Raw genomic sequence first — 19468 nt, 5'->3', positions numbered from 1 at the left:
AGATGAGCCGGATTTTGGAGTACTGATCGGGACTGGATTAGAGGTTAATTTGCCATTGTAGTAAATGCAGTAGTAATTCTCCTTATTGAAGAATTCTATACTGATGATGTGTATTTCAGGTGCAATTGTTGTTGTGTCGTCGTAGAGCTCAATTCGGTAAGGAAATGCCGGATCTCTTGATGCTGGAGCATGTTGATGATTTTTGGAATGAGCAGACTTGTGGTGGTTTGTAGTTGAAAGTTGAATAAGGAACATTGTTTACGTGTGACGTTTCCTCATATCGTCCGTTTTAAAATGAACACGTCCCTCTCCATCTTGGGCCCGAACACTTTATCCCGCAAAATCCCGAGTTTGGAGTTTATACTTATGTGTCCTAATGAGCAGTGGATAGGAAAGCAGCGGAGGTGTTGTTGATTGTCGTTGCTGTTTTTTTTTTTTTGATATCGTTGTAGGATACCTAGTATTCACGGCTGTGTCATTCAAAGCTTTGCATACTGATATCTCAGGAACCATTAACGAATGGAGTCTATGGGTGGGGGGACCTCAAGTGAGAAAGCTCATCTACTTTCGCTATCCTTGAGCGGCCACCCACTACTGGAAGAGCATAAAGACTAACTATAGGAAAGAACTTCAAAAAATCGTTTAAAACGGATTTCCAGATAGCTATTTTCATGAAGAAATAACAGAAATATTACCTCGCATTCATTTAATAATTTGCTGGATTTCTCTCCGAAAGGACACTTTAGCCATAACATTAAAACTGACAAGCATTGCTTCTCAAACCCACAAGTTCATCTCACCGCAGACATTGAAGCCACTAACACGTGGGGCTAATTGATATATTCTCAAATAGCGAACAGTTTGTTAAGTGCAGACTGAAAGCGTCAATCTGTACGATAGTAGCAACTTTTTCAGACCGAGCATTCAAAAAGCATTGTAGAACCTCGTCTTTGCATCTACTTAAAATCCTGATCTTACATAACAAATGCGTAGCACACCACATAAATAAAAAGTAACAATACTCATCCGCAGCAAATATAAATGAGAGCATCATTGAGAAATATTTTTGTGAAGTAACGGAGAAATCAGGAGAAAATCAATCAGCCAGTAAAATCAATGTTCCCATTTGGAGTGGCTAGGCCAGTTGATAATCAGCATGGAGAAGAAAAGCGAGTAAAAGAAGTTTTAATGCACAGTCCAGAAAGTCATAGATCGTGCTCAGAGTAGAAATTCTTAAATTCTATTGTACAAATTTGAAACTTCCAGCTCAGTGATCTCCAGAAACGTCCAGATCAGAGAATTTGTGCACACAGCTGATTCAATTAAATTCTATTGTCAAAGTATGAAACTAAATAACTATCCGGGATTATAGAATAGCCTGAATTAGAAGTACAGGAAAAAAGGCTTCGCTCTCTTCTCTTTAATCTCTTTACCATTATTTCCTGCCTGTTTTTCTTGTAACAGACGTTTCAATATCATCACAAGCATATACCAATAGCATCACAAGCAATACGAAGATGTGTTCTATCCTATGTCATCAGCTAGAAAGAGGCGGAGCAGCAACTGTCCAAGAAAGTAAAGTTGAGTGGAACTTTTACGATGATCGTTGGAACAGGGCTGTGGTTGAATGGATTCCATGTGATAAAAGATGCAAAAGAATAACAAAACAAGAAGAATAGCCATCTGATGGTCGAGTAGAAGCATTGCCGACGATCTCAGAAGAAGAATGGATGCAAGATTAACAGGAAGAGATGGTGTAGCTAATGCTAGCGTTATGTTAACAGGCAGCTAGCATAATGTAGCTGGTCTCCGTTCTCTTCGGAAGCGAGCGTGTCTTGCTTTTCACCCTAGTCGTCGTAGAAACGAGGTGCTAACTGCCTTAGTTCTTACGAAGAAAGTTAGAGGGCGCCCCCTAGTACACGGTCCTTATCCTTTGCAGCCTATTTCTGGTTTGGTTTGGTTTTACGCGAATGCTGAGGAGTCCTTATTGGGTTTGGACCGCTCGAACTGCACGAAACTGCGTATTGTGCGTGATTTCGTTGAAAAGAACGCCGTCTTTCACTACCATTACGACAATCAGCTGATGATGCTGAGTCACAGTCGTTTCCGCTACCTACAATCCGAGCTCTCCTTTTTGTCTGCTTCTATTATTTTCTATTCTACTTCAATTTTGTGAGACGCTGTCTTACAAATAAGCAAGAGAAGCATAATATTGCTCTCGGACTTTGAGATAGAAATCTTTGCTGAAAGTGGGAGAGCAGTTGAAGATTACCATTGCGTATCCCAAGAAGAACATTTGTTCGTTGTTGTACTGCTCAAGTCCCTTGATACGCATTTCTTCTCCATGATCAAGAAGGTAGTTTTTGTAGGCCTGTAAAAAGACTCATTTTTTGGTAGGAGGTGTTGTATAATATGAATTGACAGTGAGTGGAATATATTCGCACTCGTTTCTTCGAAAAAGTACCTTGAAAGCTTGCTTTATCCCGCCGTTATCTGCGATATTCTCTCCTTGTGTGAGTTTGCCGTTTACCTTGAGGCCAGTTCCAGGCACCTAATATGACCACCATTTCGAAGGCTGCATCTCGCGAACATCCAGAAGTTAATTTTTCTAACTTCAATTTTCCCGTATTGGTTGATGATGCACTGTGACCGTTCTTCAAACTTCTTTTTCACTCCAGCATTCCACCAATCTCGTAGATTACCAAAGGAGTCGAACTGTCGCCCTGTGAATTCAGTGCGCAAGTCAGACTAATACCCACAGCGTTTTATGATTCAGAAAGATTGTTCGAGGAAAAAGCAGGGATAGGTTGAAGAAAAAGCACCAAGGAATCAAGAAAATGGCTTATTTTGTACAGGTTAACATGGTTGTATGTGCAACTATTCTGAAAGCTACTTTAAAACGAATGCTGCTGCTTTACCAATATCATCGAATCCATGGATGATTTCGTGTCCTATAACTGCTCCAATGCCACCATAGTTGAGTGCTCTAGAAAGATGTTGTAAAATATTCAAGACATATTGTATTTGGCCTCAAGTTTCGTAAGCGGCGCTGCCCTTAAATACACTCCGATCGGACGTGACGTCCAAAATTGTATGTGTCAAGTAGTCAGTTCCTCGACGCTTCAGTAGACAGTGTTGTAGATGGATTCATTCATTCACAAAATTCCAAAATAGATGTTAAGTATTTGGAAAAGATAAAGTAGTTGGAAGCATGGGCCGGAGTGGTGCAATAGTCTAAGGCTAAATGGATCTTTTAGTCGCACTGTAAGTCGTCTTGAACTTAGTACACATTGATTAAAGAATCTATAAAACAGAAAGAAGGGGAGAAAAAAAACAGAAAAAACCCAACACCTTATGAAATCAGTGTGCCGATCTCCTTCACCTTTCTGTAGCCCGTTTATCACCCTCCCAGGAATGAAATGCTCAGTTATCTCAGAACCATTGAGCGCGTAGACATAATAGTATTGACCTTTTAGCAAAGCATCATTCCTGTCTTAGAGCAATGGAAACATTGATAACTCGGTATCATCTTACCAGGAAGGAAAAGGACGCCAGCTGGTGTAATCACCACGAGAGAAAACTTTGTGTTGATGAAAGGATCAAGAAAAGCGCGATAGTTCTCCACTAACCTCGGAAAAGTAGGATGGAAGAAAGGAACTTGAATTATGGCAGCAGGAAGCTCTGAAAAAAAAATGCAGATTCATCATTGCAGAGTGATTTCGTCAGGAAACGACTCACTAATGGAATTAGACGTTGAAGAGTAGTAAGCGTTTACGACTGCAGAGTTAAAGTTGAACTCGGTTCGGTCTACTGGTTTAATAAGTTGCTTGTACCGATATTCAAGGCACCATTTTGAAAGTTTGCCCACCATTTGACTGTACGTGTCAGATTCTTCAACTGAGAACTAGAATGAGCTCGTATTATAACGCAACGGAGAGTCGACACGACCGACTTACACCACTGTAATGATCGTCTAATTTTGCATTATCAAGAACGAAGTCCGGATAAGCAACTTGACGAAGCATTTGCTTCGCTTTGTCCAAGGCATTCTGAAAGTGTCAAAATGAATGCTTCTGATCTGGATGGTGGAAATTGAACTGACAGCTTTCGTTTCGTTGTCCATCCAGTCGCTCGTGATGACTATTTCGCGGAAAACCTTTTGCAAATCCTCAATCATTTGAAAAATTATGTTTTTCAATGTCTGGAGAAAGATAATCCGGAATACTCATAATGAATGACAATCTGGATAAGCAGATATAGTTACCGGTACCTTATCGAACACTCTCCTTACGTACATAGCTGCGCTTACGTATTGCATTCCTTGCATGATATTATCAGTGCAACTTATCCACCTTTGCGCTTTTTGATTTCTCCCGTACATTACACGATTAAACTCCTGCAAAGCAACCATGCAAATTCCCTACATGATACTTTAAGCAATTCTGTAAATTCAAAAAAATAATACTGTGTGACCTTTTCCCTTGATATGATATTTTTGGTTTATCTTTACCGGCATCAGCTTGATATCTGCAAAAACTAAGCTAGCTATGGCAATTATCATCCACTGAAATCCTCTCCTCACGTACATCAGTGCGAAGTTTATTTTCTTGAAAAAAAATCCTTTAAAAATGAAAGGTGCTACTTTTACAGTTGGCATATATTTACGTTTAGGGATAAAAAAGGGTTCTACATTTTTATGCCTGCAGCGAAATATAAGTCCAACGAGATATTCAAGTGTTTTTGCAGGCCAAACAGCCTTTCAAGCTAACAAACGAATCTGTGTTGTCAAAGTACGCGACCTTCACGGGTACTGTTGCATTTTGATGAGGTAAAACCTTTAGCTCAATAATTGCGTGTTTCTGCGGCGTATTTGTATGATGGTTGAAGACATGAAAGGGCAACAGTACCTGCAAAGAATAGTTCGCACAAAGAACCATTATAAGTCGGAGTAAAAATTATATTGAAATTTGTATTGTATATGTATTATTTGAAATCTGTATTGTATATGTATATGTACGCGGTCACGTCGCTATATTGAGTCTTTGAGTATTTATGTCATATTTCAAGTAAAATATGAATGGCTGCAAATACGAACTTCTGATTGCTACCTGCACGAGGTGGCCCTGGTTTAACCAAACGCAATCAGGCGTTCGAGTATCCGCCTTGAGAACGTGCGAGCTATATAACCTGCACTGTTATATGGCGAAAGACTCGCATACATTGCAAAAAGGTGCTGTCGTTCAACACGTCGCCAAAGGCTGTGACCTGAAAGGTCAACTACTTGAAGGGAACATGGAACCTTTGGTGAACACCATTACACCACAACCACTTCAGAACACTGTCGAGTGAACTCCAAAAAATTGCCCTGTCTAGGCTTCTGCGATATCTCTGTGTGCCGTTCGCTGCACCGCAGGAAACGCGCATGAGAGATCGGCTCGTATTCAGCATTGAAAATTACACCATATACTGGGGGAATGCTGATGAGGAGAAGGTAGGTCGCTACGCGATAGCTGTGAAGAGCGATTACAACAACATGGTGGAGGGATTTGGTTCAACATCGTCTAGATCTAAGCTCAGTATTGTGAGTGTTCATGCATTTACAGGAACCGCTGAAAACAAAAATATGGACTTCTTCTTTTATAAAATCAATGCATTGATGCCTAATATATTCAGCTAGCAAGTAGCCACAGTTGAAATCGAGATGGGACTTGATGTGCGGTGAAAATGATATTATCCAACGAAGCGCACGTCGGACAACAGTGACCGTCAGGTCCATTTACGTGAACAGACGGGCCTCATTACCAATTCCACATTCAAGAAAAATCATCGAAGCCATTTGTTCACGTGACAAAGATTAACCCCTTCGATGCCGAAGAGCAGGGCAAGCGGAGGATGAAAAGTCTCAAAATTCCGTTGATGAGGAACATTCCTCTGTCGGATAACCGCAAATCTAGAGCTGTTTGGGACGTCGCACTCGGCTCTGACCACTTTACAGTTCTTCTCAGCTTCAGTGTATGGTTCCACAAGAACGTTCGTTGTTTATGTTGGAGTGCAGACCAGAAGAAAGCAATGAAGACCCCTTTACAAGTGTATCAAGGATGAGAGAAAAGAGAAAAGAGAGAGCAAGAGAAAAGGTTCTCGTCCTTAAGCCGCGGAAGAAGTTTGTTTTTGCATCTGCGGAGACGAGATCCATGTACAATGCTGACTGACTGCATCGGACGTCCGCAGCATTGGAAAAGCAACCAGGAGAAGCGTCTGAGAAGAAAGTTGCGCCGTCAACCGCAACAAGACCGCGAGAAGTAGTGAGCTTCAAGAGCGAAGGAGTTTGGAAAGAAGTGGAAGATCAAGAGAACGCGAAAAGCCTGTGTTTTACTAAAACTTAACACTGATAATAGAATGACTGTCAGTGAAACAACAGTAGAAATTTGGAGCGATCACTTCAACACCAAGGTGATCCAGCAAGCCACCAACTTCTAAATTCGAACACGAAATCCTACCGACCGAGTCGGAGGTTCTGGTCTGTATCCAAGGACTGTAGAATAGAAAGCCTGGTGGAGTTGGGTTGACGGAGCTAGCGCAAAAATGCTTAAAGATCCTTTTCCGTATGGGATTAGTGAGACATCAGAAATTATCGTTGAATATCAAAAGGAGTCGTGGAGACAGGCTGTCATAATTCCCTTCCACCAGAGGTTATCCTAGGTCGTAAGAACTGTGGGAGAAACTCATTGGTGAGTATTATGTACAAGGTTTTTGTGCGGATTATCGTGGACCGGATATTGTACGAAACTACGCGCAACGAGCAAGCTGGCTTCCGCACTGGCCGATCTATAACTGCCACGTGTCCATCGCCAGAAGGTTAATCGAAATGTGGCAACAGTATTCGAAGTCAATACAGTTAGCCAAGAAAGTTCATTCGACTACTTGGCAACGCTTAGAGGAACGCAGAAACAATAGTGAAAATTCGGTTTTGTCGCGTTATAGCAATGCTGGGAAAAGTTCGGACAAAATATGGGGGAGTTCTAAGGCAGTGAGGTGTTCAAAAATCTGTTAGAATGATCCTCAAGAGGTACGTCAAATGCATTCGCTTATTCTTTGATTTGCGTAAGCCGATACCAGTAACACTTGAATTTGTCCCATTCACGAGCAGGAACCTATAGAGTTCTTCCTAGCATGGGGTGTTTTTTTTCTGTTCAAAAGGCTTGCTGGATCGGTGGTCATGCTGCGATGATATTGCTTGGAAAGCACGGCTGTTACAACGGTCATCATTGAAACGCATTACGTGTTTCGCATTGCAAAGAAAGAAAATTGCAAAGAAAGTGATGTTAAAAAGGTGGGAACTGAACTAGATAAAACTGGAGTCCTTTCTGTGCCAAAATTCAATGCGAAATTTTTCGCCGTGAAGTTGTTGATTGGAAAAAAATTGTCGATTGAAAATGATATCATCTGCATTGATTGTATTCTTATTCTTCTCCTGATTGAATGAAATGAGACGAGTAATACTTTCGCTTATTCCGGTCACGGGTGAGAAAGAATTAGGCTGTATCTCACGGCCCTGCGATTTCCGTGAGATACAGCCTAATTCTTTTTTTAGAGTGTTTGCAGAGAAATCTGATATTTTGTTCGACAGTCATCTTCCAGAGCGTTTGATACAACGTAGAACTCAGTTGCTACGGTCGTGGCCAATCGCTTGTTGTTGAAATTGATATCTTTTAGCCACATCTTTGTGAGCATTGTTACTTTTTCTCGTCTTAACGAGAAAATTGCTTTTTTTCAAAGAAGGCGAGGTTCTCGTCCCCCATTCAGCCTCCAAATTGCAGCGAAATATGCTTAGACATTCCGATTGTGACTTATGCCATCATGGGAGTCTTCAACAGTGGCGCTCCCAAGTCCAGAGTAGAGGGGAAGACTCCTGGAATTGTGAATTGCTTCGGACAGTTTCAGTGAAGTCAGAAACTCTTCATACTTGTAAATGTAGCAAGTGAGTCATGATTCAAAATTTTCCAAGAGTGTTTATAAGGCCAACTTTGACGCTGAAATCACTAACAGTGATCATTTGTGTAAATTGTAAAGGGGTTTGAATAATTTTTTCTTCTACGTGGTGGACATTGCTTCGTTTGCCTACCTGTAAAATGTCTTCATAACGCTCTCCTAGCTCTCCGACCCAACTTGATGAATACCGCATGTAAACGTAGTTAGTAATAATACGAGGATCCGTCGACTGGAGAAGATTTGTGAGTCTAAACTAGTATCTCGTATTGATTCGATGTTCTAGAGAGGCAGTTCGACAAAATCCTCAAAGCAAATAGATAGTCACCTTTTCATGAAATCAATTTCTGCGATGATAATCTCTGGGTTTGAAGCAAAGTACTCGTGGACTACGTTGGGAGCGACAGAATGGAAGTACTGTGCCCAGTTCACCTATGAAGCGCGCTATCGAAAGTTTTAAAGTAGTGGGAGATTTTTTTTAATATGAGGAAACAAATAGCACAAATGGGAGAAACCAACCACAGGCATCAATTTTTGCAGATCCTTTAGTCGGCGAAGACTATGTCGCGTATTAAAGTTTCTGCTGTCGTCATCAGCAACAAGAATTTTTGCGAACATTGTCTCGAAATCAACAACTTCATCGACATCTTTCGCTATTTTTGTTTCGTTCTTAGGCTGGTTTGAGTCTTCGAGGAGAAGAGTGATCTAAAAGTTTCAAGCTCGTAGTTGAGTTTGCCTCATCGTTAAAAGCAAATTCTTCAGACGTTACTGGAGTAAATGAGAAGTTACCTTGCTGATAAGGAACTGCCTGTATGCGGCGATCTTTCTTCCATGTTTTTTCCTATCTAGATAATAAATTCGTCCAATTCTAGAGTCTCCCAGTCCAAGGTCACCTTGCTCAAACTGAAAAGTGGTTACGGAACTAATAATGATGCTCATAAGATGGATAAGTGTTCATACAAAATATATGAAATGATCTAGACGGTAGGCAATATTCAACCCTGGACTTCCTCTTTCTTATTCCTGAGAGTGTGATCGCTTCTTCCAAGTTCATCCATACTGATTTTTTTCTCTACCTATCTTTTCATACTCTTGTCTAACAACTGAGGGTTTGGGTGAAACATTTTGTTCTTGCACGTTGTTTCGATTATGCATCGCTTTAGCAGGGTTAAAGGCATCACCCCACGAATCTGAGGTGGTGCAGATTTCAGGTGGAGTATTCGTTTACGAGATGGGAGATTACGGAGAGGGAGGTGATTCCGTCCATTTCTTGCTAATTGCGGTGAAAAACGGCCCGGAAGATGCGGCGCCACACAAGACTGGCGCGCTCCAATCGAACCTCTTGTACAAAATGGTGCGCCAAACGAAGAGTTCTTCCGAGCCGTTTTTTACGGCAATTAGGAAGAAATGGACGGAATCACCCCCCTCTCCGTAGTCTCCCATACTGTATACGAATACTCCACCTGAAATCTGCACCACCTCAGATTCGTGGGGTGATGCCTTTAAAAATATTTTATTACTTTGAATCAATATTATAGATCACCGTTTATGCATGAGGGTTCTACTTTCGTCATCTTTCTGCTTCTTTTCAAACTAAATTTGAATACTTCGTAGGTACAAGAAATTGGAAATTAGGAATAAATGAACTCACAATAGTTGCAGAATAAAAGAAACAAACTTTTGTGCGTTTATGCATGAGGGTTCTACTTGCTTGAATCTTGGGAAAATGACTGCAATTGACTGGTGAAAAATGACTGGTGAAGAAAGTGCAGCAGTAGCCAAGATTTCTAGCATCCTTTAACAACGTCTTGCCTTCATCTACTTCATTACAATCTGGAAACTCAGGACATCTGTAACTTATCTTTTCAAATGGTTTGTTTAGAACAGTTTCATTCTATAGCGGTTCATCCGAAATCAAGAACCGAAGAAGCCAAAAACATTGTGTTTACCTCATAAGCTGAGTTGTCGTGATATTAGTGGGATGTTAGAATCTTTCCGACTTTATTGGTCACGATATCGTGACCACGTAGATCAAGACCCAGGAAGGTCTTGATAAATGCTGTCACGTTTATGCTTTCTTTCCATTCATTGTTTGGTCCTTTAGCGTGTCCTTTGTCCAGAACGTTCTAAAGTTCTGCGAGTGCAATTTAGGGATTGTACGATAAGATCGTAACAGCTATGTTGGAAGGAGCATTTTCCTGACAATGTCTGCAATGAGTTTAAGGAGAGGGTTCGCTGCGTTCAAGTGGTTCATCTCTTTAGCTCTCAAATGTTCCATCATTTGAACACAAAATGATCGCTCTGTTTCGTCAATGACTTGTCTACTGAAGACCGAAGTAGCGGACAATTGAATGTGGTTGTGTGTATAAAAAGTGAATGATACAGTCTCTGGGTATCGATCCAATGGGGATGCGCCAACACGGTTTACTACAATTCGTAATCGTTGACGTTTTGAAATGCGTGCTGGCAACAATGACTTGCGGGGGCCAGCCAATGATCAAGTCAGTGTTTCTACTAAACAAGTCTTTTTTTGGCTAAACACCAGAAAAGTCTGGTGCCAATTTATCGAAGCCGCAGAGAAAGGCTTGGTTTGCAATAAGGCGATTTCGAACCATGGACCGTGTGGCTACAGCGCACCTCTAACGGAATGCCCATTGTGCGGTGTGTAAGGCGCGAAATGACCTGCTACGAAACGACTTCTTTTTATTTTCTTTTTCCAACCGAAGATTCGGCAATGCAACTTAAACTTTTGCATTTTTTACAACTCTCCCACAGTTGCTTCGTTGCTAGGGTTTTCAGCATATAACATCAATCTTTAAATTAGTCATTATTCTTTATATACAAATGCCAAACACACGGCTCTAGAATGTACTATCTACCTGTAGACATCCATTTGTTGGTTCTGAAATAAGTACATATTGGTGTTACTGCTAAGAATGTTCAATAAACAAATCCTCACAAAGTATATGCACACCTAGGGCGGCACATATATCACATTTAATTTGATTAAATTAATTAAAATTACATTACATTTACATTTAATTTTCACATATCACATTTCATTTAATGCCCACAGGAAAATAACTGCTAAAATACCTTGATCACCTCGATCACCTTGACTCCCGTTGATCTTTGAACTGGTCGAGCGAGCGCCAGTAATCCTTCTATTTGTCCAGTGCCAGAGTCGCCCAGTGGTTCCTCCTTTCGCGTGGGACTCAAAGAACATCATTACTTCTTTGAAGGACTTCGTTGAGTTTTTTGACCATTGGGTCGGCGGTCCTCCTGTAGTGCGCTTAATATCGCGGGGAACCCAGTCGCTCACGGCTCTGGTCCAACGTCGTTAAAGCGCATCACGTGTCCGGCCCACCTTATTTTACTTTCCTTGGCAAACGTGGTGGCTTCTCTTATCTTCGATCGCTGACGTAAGAGAGAACTTCGAATCCCGTCCCTCACCTGTGTGAAGCGGGATACTCCTAGCATCACTCTCTCAAATGTGCGTTCAATGATGCTCACCGCATTTTCTTCCTGTTTGCGGAATGCCCAGGTTTCCGAAACATAGGTCAAAATAGGAAGTACGGTGGTGTTGAAGAGGTGAGCACGGAGCCGGGTGTTCCTAGTCTTCTTCACTACATCCTCGATGCTCTTATACACTCTCCAAGCCGCTCATCTCTTCTTGCCCAGCTTGTGAGTCAGGTCGTTCATCATGTTCAATTCCCAACCAAGATAAACGTAGCTGGTGCATTCGGATATGTTCGTTCGTTGAGCGTGAATGGGGCATCCGAAACGTTGCGCATGAACATCGTCTTTCACAGATTTACTAGAAGACCAATGCACCCACATGTTTTGTTGAATTTGGTCAACATTCGTTCTGCCTGGCTGATGCTAGGTGTTATCAGTACGATGTCGTCAGCAAAGCGCAAATGGTGTAGCTGCCGACCATCAAACTTCACTCCCATGTCCCATTCCAGCTTTCGCCCTGCGTTCTCCTACGTGACCGTGAATATTTTAGGTGGATTGTATCACCCTGAAGGACCTCTGTCTTCAAGTCGACGACGATATTCTTGTTGAATGGCGAAATTCCGGTCGTGAAGTTGCTGTAGAACTCTCGAAGTAACTTTAAGTACTGAGTAGGGACGCCTTGATTGTCTAAGGCTTCCATGACCGCTTCCGTCTCAACTGAGTCGAAGGCCTTCTTCAAGTCGATGAAATTGAGACAGAGCGGCATTTTGTACTCGTGATAGCTCGATGAGTTTCACAACAGTGTGAATGTGGTCAGTCGTGTTGAATCCTTTTCGAAACCTTCTTGCTCACATGGTTGTCCTTCATCCAAGACTTTTTCAATGCTATCAAAGATCACTCTTGTAAAGAGCTTGTAGATGACGGACAGTAAGCAGATTGGGCGATAATTGCCGATGTCATTTGGATCTCCCTTTTTATACAACAACACGATCTAGCTGGTCTTCCACTCTTTAGAAATCTTGTATTCTGACAGGTAACGTGTAAAAAGCCTCGCCATTGTGTTGATGAGTGTTGGCGGAAGGTTTTTCAGTTGTTCTAGTACAGAATAAGTTCTGTCGAGCCCGGATGCCGTACGAGTTTTTACCGACATGATAGCATGTCGTATTGCGGACGGGAGAACCTCTGGAATGTCTTGTCCGTCTTCCCTCAGATGGTGAGGAGGCAAGTGGACATGGTTGTCGAAGAGATCAGAGTAGAAATCGTAGATGGCTTTCTACATTCCCTTCTCCACCCAATGGCTGTTCCCTTTGGGTTGCGGAGAGCAATCGTCTTCGTCTTGCGATTGGCAGAGTCTCGACGGGCATAGCGGATGCTTTTTACCGCCTCTGGTAGCTTCAGCCAATACTTCTGCTCTTTTCTCTTTAAGGTCTTCCTTTATCGCCTCTCTGCAAAGCCTTACAAGCTCGGAAGTGCGTTCTTGATTCTCTGCGTCTCGTGCTGCTCCACGCTGCGCATCAGCTGAAGAGCTGATAGAAACAGGCGTTTCTTGGTGGTTTTAAAACTCTCAGCATTCTTCGTGCAGCTGTGAAGGCGTTCAGCGAGCCGGTCATATTCCTCGTCGATGTTGTCCATTGCGAAATGTTCCCAAAAGCCGGATAGCGTAGCGAATAGATCGTTATTCTGGGATTTAGCTCCCTGAATTTGGCGGCTTTCTCCTCTCTCCTTGTAAAAGAAAATCTTCCTCGGAGGAGGCGATGGTCCGATCCCGTATAGAACTTTGGTACAACAGTGACGTCCGTCAGGCAGAACCTTCTACTGGCGATGATGTGGTCTATTTCATTACGGTATCCTCCACCGGGTGATTCCCACGTCCATCGTAGAGAGAAGGGCTTCTGGAAGTGCGAGTTCCCATGGAATTCTTAGTCGTCATGATGAATTAAGAGAGCCTCTTCCTCTGTTCATTCCATTCATTCCGTTGTAGACCATGGTTCCGATCTTCTTGGGTCAATTTTGGCGTTGAAATCGCCAATTATGACCCTGTAGAAGGCATGATCTTCTCGGTAAAACTTCTTCAGGTCCATATAGAAAGCTTCGACTTCTTCTTCTTCTTCGTAGCTTGACGTTGGAGCGTAAGCGACGAAGATATCCAAAGCTGGCGTTGGACCACATCTTCTTATCCGCAGATGTACAATTCGGGTCGTAAGATGTTCGAAAGCGTCGAAATTCTTTGCCATACTCGTGTTGACGAGTATGCCAACTCCACTAACACCGCTACTGTCGCATGTTCCTAAGAACAGTTCTTCTCCAGTTTCATATACGGTGTATATATAGCGTCGTCTCGTTTCGGTCAGTTCGATGATGCCCTACTTGATCTTCTTGGCTTGCATCTTGAGATCTTCGATGGCCGCTTCCGATGCAAGCGTACGTGCGTTATAAGTACAGATCGTCATCGTAGTCCTTTTAGGTCTCCTATGACGTATGTGTAATTCCTGCAACCCCGTCTTTCCTGGCGCTGCCGTACCAGGCTTTCCTCCGGAATCAGAGACTCTTTTCTATTACTGTGACATGCATGAAATTTTAAAACCCATGGGCAGGCTGCAAGCCTCTAGTCTCATGAGATTTGGGACAACGTTGCGTTCTCCCGGAGTGGACATGTGGAGCTTAGTTGGAGGCGACCCTAAACCGCCCCCCTTGCACCTCCCAGTCACTTGATTGCAGGCTTTTGGCCGTGCCGACGTGCGCGATACAAGGATGTCATGAGTCAGTCTTGCCTCAGCAGAAACAAGGAGTTCATCCTGTGAATCCACCCGCGTCTCTGAGCAAGCATATCGCTCTTGGTCAGCGTTCCTTTTGGACCGCGATTAGCCCCCTATCCGCCTCCAGGGATGCACCACGTAGCCTCGCGACTAACCGGCTATGATTCCTCTAGTGAGGGAGATCCGTGGTGCTGAAATACATTAGTCCCGAAACTAAAACTTATGTGAAGATCCAACTTTCCTCTCCTCAGAATAGTTCTTTGCGCAAATACTCCGAAAAAGGAGCGAACGTCGCGGGCTCTAATGGCATGGATTCGTTTGTTGGTTTACCAGACCATTTTCCTTACAGGAATTTTCCTAAAAAGGTAAATACGGCGATCATATTTTATCGATCGATATTTTACGTCTGACACTGACAGAGAATATTTCGGTTTATAACTTATTGACACTTTCTTTTTTGTTTCACTGACACTTTTCCATTTTAGACCATAGAAGTGGAGTGTCGAATGGAGAAGATGGAGTGTTTTGGATGCACTCTGCCTGCTTCTTTAATCGGGACAGAAAGACAGAATTCACAACAGAAGCAGTGCAAACTTCGAGCTTGACTTAACTCTGAGTCTTATTTTAACATTCTCCTGTCCCTTGTCAACAATGAAGTTTAGCTGCTCTCGTGAGAAAAGCGGGCAACACCACTATAAGTCAGTCCGGTGATAGAGGTGCTGTAGGATTTAATTTTGAATTTAATTTTTCTTTTCTTTTTCTTTTTCGAGAAAGCGAACAAGGAGGAAACCCTTCACTGACCTTCATGATCCGCTGCGAAACGTTTCTACTGTCGATTGTGACATAGCTGCGGACAAAGACATGCACACCACGTACTTGTGCGACGTGCACTAGTAACGAGGTCAAATTGAAATCTTCCAAGCTCCATTTCTGATCACCGTCCAGCATCGGCCACACACTATGGTTCTAAGAAGTCCTAAGAACATAAATTCAGGCAGAAAATGGGACGTTCATGAGACAAACCCTGATACTCTCAATCAAACGTCTGGCGCCAATTGCGTTTAATTTGTCCTTGTCCATACATCTCCTGTACATTGCTTTGAGAGTGTTCATTGATATAGAGCCGAACACTTCTTCCGACTCAAATATTCCTTAAGTAGGCAATTATTTTGTAAATGTGATTTTCAGATCAGTTGTTTATGCAGCTCTCCGGTTTCCACCTATCATCAACGCCATGGCGTGGCAAGAAAAAGCAGACAAAGGTAGACCCTCCTAACTTTTCTAAAATCTACTTTTTTGTTTGATATCGTACCCATACCAGAACTTTACATCAAAAATTGAAATGTTCACATTTTTCAAAAGGAAGCTCTTTATGGAAAGGAGATAAGTGACAGAAAGAAACAAGCACTTTTCTTATCCTAAATCCCTATTAAATGTGGTTCGAGAAAAGCACTGTTTACAATACACAAAAGCCGGCATTTCTTGGACCTTAACTAGTTCTTCGATATCAGTATAGGTCATGTATTATGTTCTTGCTTCTAATTTTCAGACTCTAGTTTTTTTTTATCCCAAGTGGGTATTATATTGACATCTATTCTTCATACACACTTAAGAACCAAAGAATATTCAGCACAGTTGCTACTCCTAAGAATAAGAAAGAAAAAGAAGCAGAAAGAAGAGGAAGAAGAAACATTTGTAGATGTTTTGTGTTCTTTGGACGTCTTGTCCAGAGCCCAAAATTCCTGAGATACCTCGCATTTCTCCTTGCACTTTGTCAGCGACAACTTCAAATTGTGAATATCTGGTCTTGTGGTTAGGAATTGGATGGTTCGCTTTCCAGTTGCCGCAGGTGAACTCGAAAAAGTCTATGCAGGGATCCACCTGAACGTAGGAGATCTGTCCACCATGAAAGCCTCGGAAATGCTACTAACCGAAAAGTTCATGGAATTTATTAACATGTGTGACGCAATTTTATAGCCTTCTGATGAGCCGACGTTGTTCGATTCCGCTTCAACTTGCGATCGAATGAGTAGCGCACAACAACAACAAAACGATGTCTTCATCAGCAACTTCCACATGTACGACTGAAACGATTTCAATGCTTGCAAATAATGATATCTGTATAAGAGTTATAAAAGCAGTAGAGAATAGAAGGAAGCGTCAATCAGTGACCAAAATCCGAACTTCGAACAAATTCTGGACTGATGGACTCGAATTAAGTACTCAAAAGTTCAAGAGTGTACGCATCCTTTTTTTAAAAAAGTTCCCATCGGTCCAATCTCAAAATATTCAAATTAGTATGAAAATATGAGCTTTGCGAGATTTCTGGACTCAACTTCAGGAGTTCTCCTCACATAGATATGACTAGGAGGATAGCAGCCAAATCAGCCACCAAAATTGTGGACTATGTAGATGGTACATATCATGGTTAAGTTGGAATTGAATTAAAAGTCAAAGTGCAACATGTTTTGGCATTTCTTTTGTGATGACAGAAAAGGGTGGTGCTGAAGCCCCTCCGTTTGTCTCTTATAATCGTCTGCCGCCCTTCGTGTGATTCAGTCGTAGCGCGAACCTGCAGAAAGCATTGCGAGAATCTTGGAATTGGGACGATAATCACTGAAAGATTGAAAAGAAAGTGAACTTATATCATCTTTCTATTCAAAGTAAAATTTGTGACCCTGATAGTAACTGCGTAGAATTTATTCCTTCGAAGTGAACGAAATAGCTAGACTAGTTTTCGTATGTTTGTCGTTTTCTGGATGGCTCACAAGTGTTCACTTTCGTAACTAGTTCAAAGTACATATTATTTTCTCAGTTAAACTGTCAACTGCACAAAATACAGTTTCGTGTGTTATATTGTGAGAAAATAGTAAGCGTTCTTTTTTCCTGGTATTTCAATGATATGATTGCTTTCACTGTGCAGTGGAAGATTTGCCCAGTTATGTGATTGCAGCGCACCTTATATGAAGCATCATAAGTTGGAGGGCCATGCAATATGGAGTAATACGAAATGAATAAGATACATCTTATTTTACTTATCGTCCAATTTTGTCTCTGCCCTTCATGCCTAGGCTCTTCATACTCGAAAGGAAGCTCTCTCGTGATACTTGAAAAGGTTGAAAAGGTATTTAATAAAAGGAAACCATGTGAGTAACCGCGGTTTCAAAAAGGAGGCAACACGACTGATCAACATACACACACTGATTCGCAACTCATTGTGATATCGTTCAAGATAGTGCCATGTCTTTCTTCTATTGACTCAAAAAAGGTGTTCGAGTCAGATGGGACTAACTCAGGTTACGGAAGCCTCGAACAAACAAGGCGTTATCGACGTGAAGAGAGAGTCCGTCAGAATGACAAAATCCCATTCCAACCCAAAAATATTTGCGGCCACCCTCGAGGACGCAGTGCGAAAGATGGAATGGGATGACATGGTTGTGAAAGTTGCTCATCGGCAGCTATTTGCGCATAGTTAACATAGCATAGTCGTTCTCATAACAACTAGCAAAAGGCCAAGCTAAACAGAAGCCGACTTAATGAAATATGTGGTAGGATCGGTCTTCAGCGGGATCTGTGGAAGCAGATTTTCGTATGAAACGGATGGGTCTCGGATGCCTTATTTATGTTCAACGAAATCAACATATCCGAATGTACCAGCCATGTATGTCTAGGAATGTTAGCAGAAAGAACAACATGGGCTGACAGAAGGAAGCAAACGGCTTGAGTAACATATAAGAACATCGAGGGTACAGTAAACAAGTCCACGAAGTCCGACTTCGTGCTCACCACTTTAACTTCACCGTGTTTCTTAGATTGGCTTATGAGTCAAAAACCTAAACGCTTTGCAAGAAGGAGGAAAATGCAGTCTGCGTCATCGAACACTCAGTCGAACAAGTGATGCTAGGAGTACCCCGCTTCACACAAGTGGAGAGAAACCACACTGTTCCCATGATCAGGACAAATGGAGGAATTACTGACGCCCACTCGTCCATTCGAAGAACAAAGGGAGTCAAGGTGATCAATCTGCAAGCACTCCTGCTATATACCAAGTTACTCAACTACTCGGTCATCGAAGCGTGTGGAAATGTTTTTTTTTTGGGGTTCTTCATTGCGGACTTTCGCTCGGATCAAGGAAGACAAATTTATTATTTCAGTAGTCAAGCTTCTGGGGAAGAGGAGTGCGTTCTCTTAGTGCAGTTTTATCGATCCAAGTACGAGAACTCAATGACGGTATTTGATAGCTGGAGTGCTGGAATCCGCCAAAGGTAAGGCAGCGAAGCATCCTTCTTGGTTTTCTTACATATACGAATGCTTCTTCATCAATGTTGAACATGATCTTTGCAAAACGCAAACAAGAAAATAATGAAGTCCGTTTTTTGAATTGCGTAATACCAAGATGTTAGCTCACATTACACCACAAAAGTTTTTAACACCTGAAGCGCTCCGCTGCATTCTTCGTCAGCTGTAAAAAGTGCGATCATGCTTTTTAAAAAAATTAAAATCGTAGAAAGCCAATTCGCCTTTTCATTCCAAATGGTTGTTGAATTGAATCAAAACATGTTACTTGAAGTAGAAAACAATTAATGTTGAATTAGTGTCCACGTCAATCAAGGATTGTTCATTGTGTAGACACCAACAAAATTGGACTCTCATGTAGTTGATATAATCTCCTCATAAAATAAAGTTTGGATTTGGATTTCAGTAGTATGTGACTATGAACTAGATACTAGACCTTTTAAGCAAGCAATTAACTATACGAGGGGTCAACAGGTACGAGGTAAGCGAACTTGTATCGTTTCCTTTGTGTTGCACTAATTTTGGTAAATGCCATTGGCAAACGGAGGACAAGTGAGGTGCATTCGAGTGAATTTGTGAGTGAGTGAGCACAAAGAGAGGGGGGCGAGTCTTCAAATTACTCCACTGTCCGAAAGCTAATGTATATTTGTCACTACAACTCTTTTGCAGTTTTGTAGGCTTTGAGACACTCTTCAGCGTTCATATATGAGCTAGTTGTCATTAAAGAACTAAATTTAGTTTACTAGAGAAAAAAGTGAAGCATTATGGGATTGTGGGGATTTTAAGGTGAAGAGAGATACGTTCTTAGCTCTCGTTATGCACGGATATTAGCAGTAAAAAAGGAATCACAACAAATATTTCTACATTCTCAAAAATACTGGAAACCAAATAAAATAGAGATAAGAGAGGAGGAGTGCAAATTGAAAAATCTGAGGAGTTTTCCTACTAACCTTGACCAGATTCGAAGCATT

The 19468-nt window shown here is 41.8% G+C and overlaps 2 protein-coding genes across 5 annotated transcripts; both read right to left on the bottom strand.

Moving 5' to 3' along the window:
- Positions 1 to 1984: 1984 nt before the first annotated feature.
- Positions 1985 to 19467, bottom strand: RB195_018025 (uncharacterized protein; the record flags this gene model as incomplete). Of its 4 annotated transcripts, XM_064185262.1 has the most annotated exons (19): positions 1985 to 2113; positions 2273 to 2371; positions 2465 to 2551; positions 2614 to 2723; positions 2919 to 2986; positions 3630 to 3681; positions 3739 to 3904; positions 3957 to 4049; positions 4103 to 4201; positions 4271 to 4396; positions 8123 to 8237; positions 8315 to 8418; positions 8506 to 8691; positions 8776 to 8889; positions 15003 to 15167; positions 15225 to 15352; positions 15953 to 16082; positions 16133 to 16319; positions 19448 to 19467. In XM_064185262.1, the coding sequence occupies 19 exons, from the start codon at positions 19465 to 19467 to the stop codon at positions 1985 to 1987; spliced, it is 2178 nt and encodes a 725-aa protein (XP_064041143.1). The 4 variants fall into 4 exon arrangements, with proteins under 4 accessions (XP_064041143.1, XP_064041145.1, XP_064041146.1 ...); XM_064185264.1 differs by lacking the exons at positions 1985 to 2113; positions 15003 to 15167; positions 15225 to 15352; ... (1 more) ...; positions 16133 to 16319; positions 19448 to 19467 and adding exons at positions 11083 to 11200; positions 11309 to 11439; positions 11500 to 11612; positions 11825 to 11972; positions 12020 to 12211 and having other exon boundaries at positions 2186 to 2371; XM_064185263.1 differs by lacking the exons at positions 1985 to 2113; positions 8123 to 8237; positions 8315 to 8418; ... (5 more) ...; positions 16133 to 16319; positions 19448 to 19467 and having other exon boundaries at positions 2186 to 2371; positions 4271 to 4318.
- RB195_018026 (uncharacterized protein) lies at positions 12719 to 13077 on the bottom strand (the record flags this gene model as incomplete). The annotated part of the gene is made up of 2 exons (XM_064185265.1): positions 12719 to 12963; positions 13008 to 13077. 2 exons carry the CDS (start codon positions 13075 to 13077, stop codon positions 12719 to 12721), a joined length of 315 nt encoding a protein of 104 aa, XP_064041144.1.
- Position 19468: the final 1 nt, after the last annotated feature.

Source organism: Necator americanus, chromosome II (genome assembly GCF_031761385.1).
Source record: "Necator americanus strain Aroian chromosome II, whole genome shotgun sequence".
Lineage (NCBI taxonomy): Eukaryota > Metazoa > Nematoda > Chromadorea > Rhabditida > Ancylostomatidae > Necator > Necator americanus.
The sequence above is the reverse complement of the archived record's forward strand: the minus strand, read 5'-3'. Positions and strand labels throughout refer to the sequence as shown.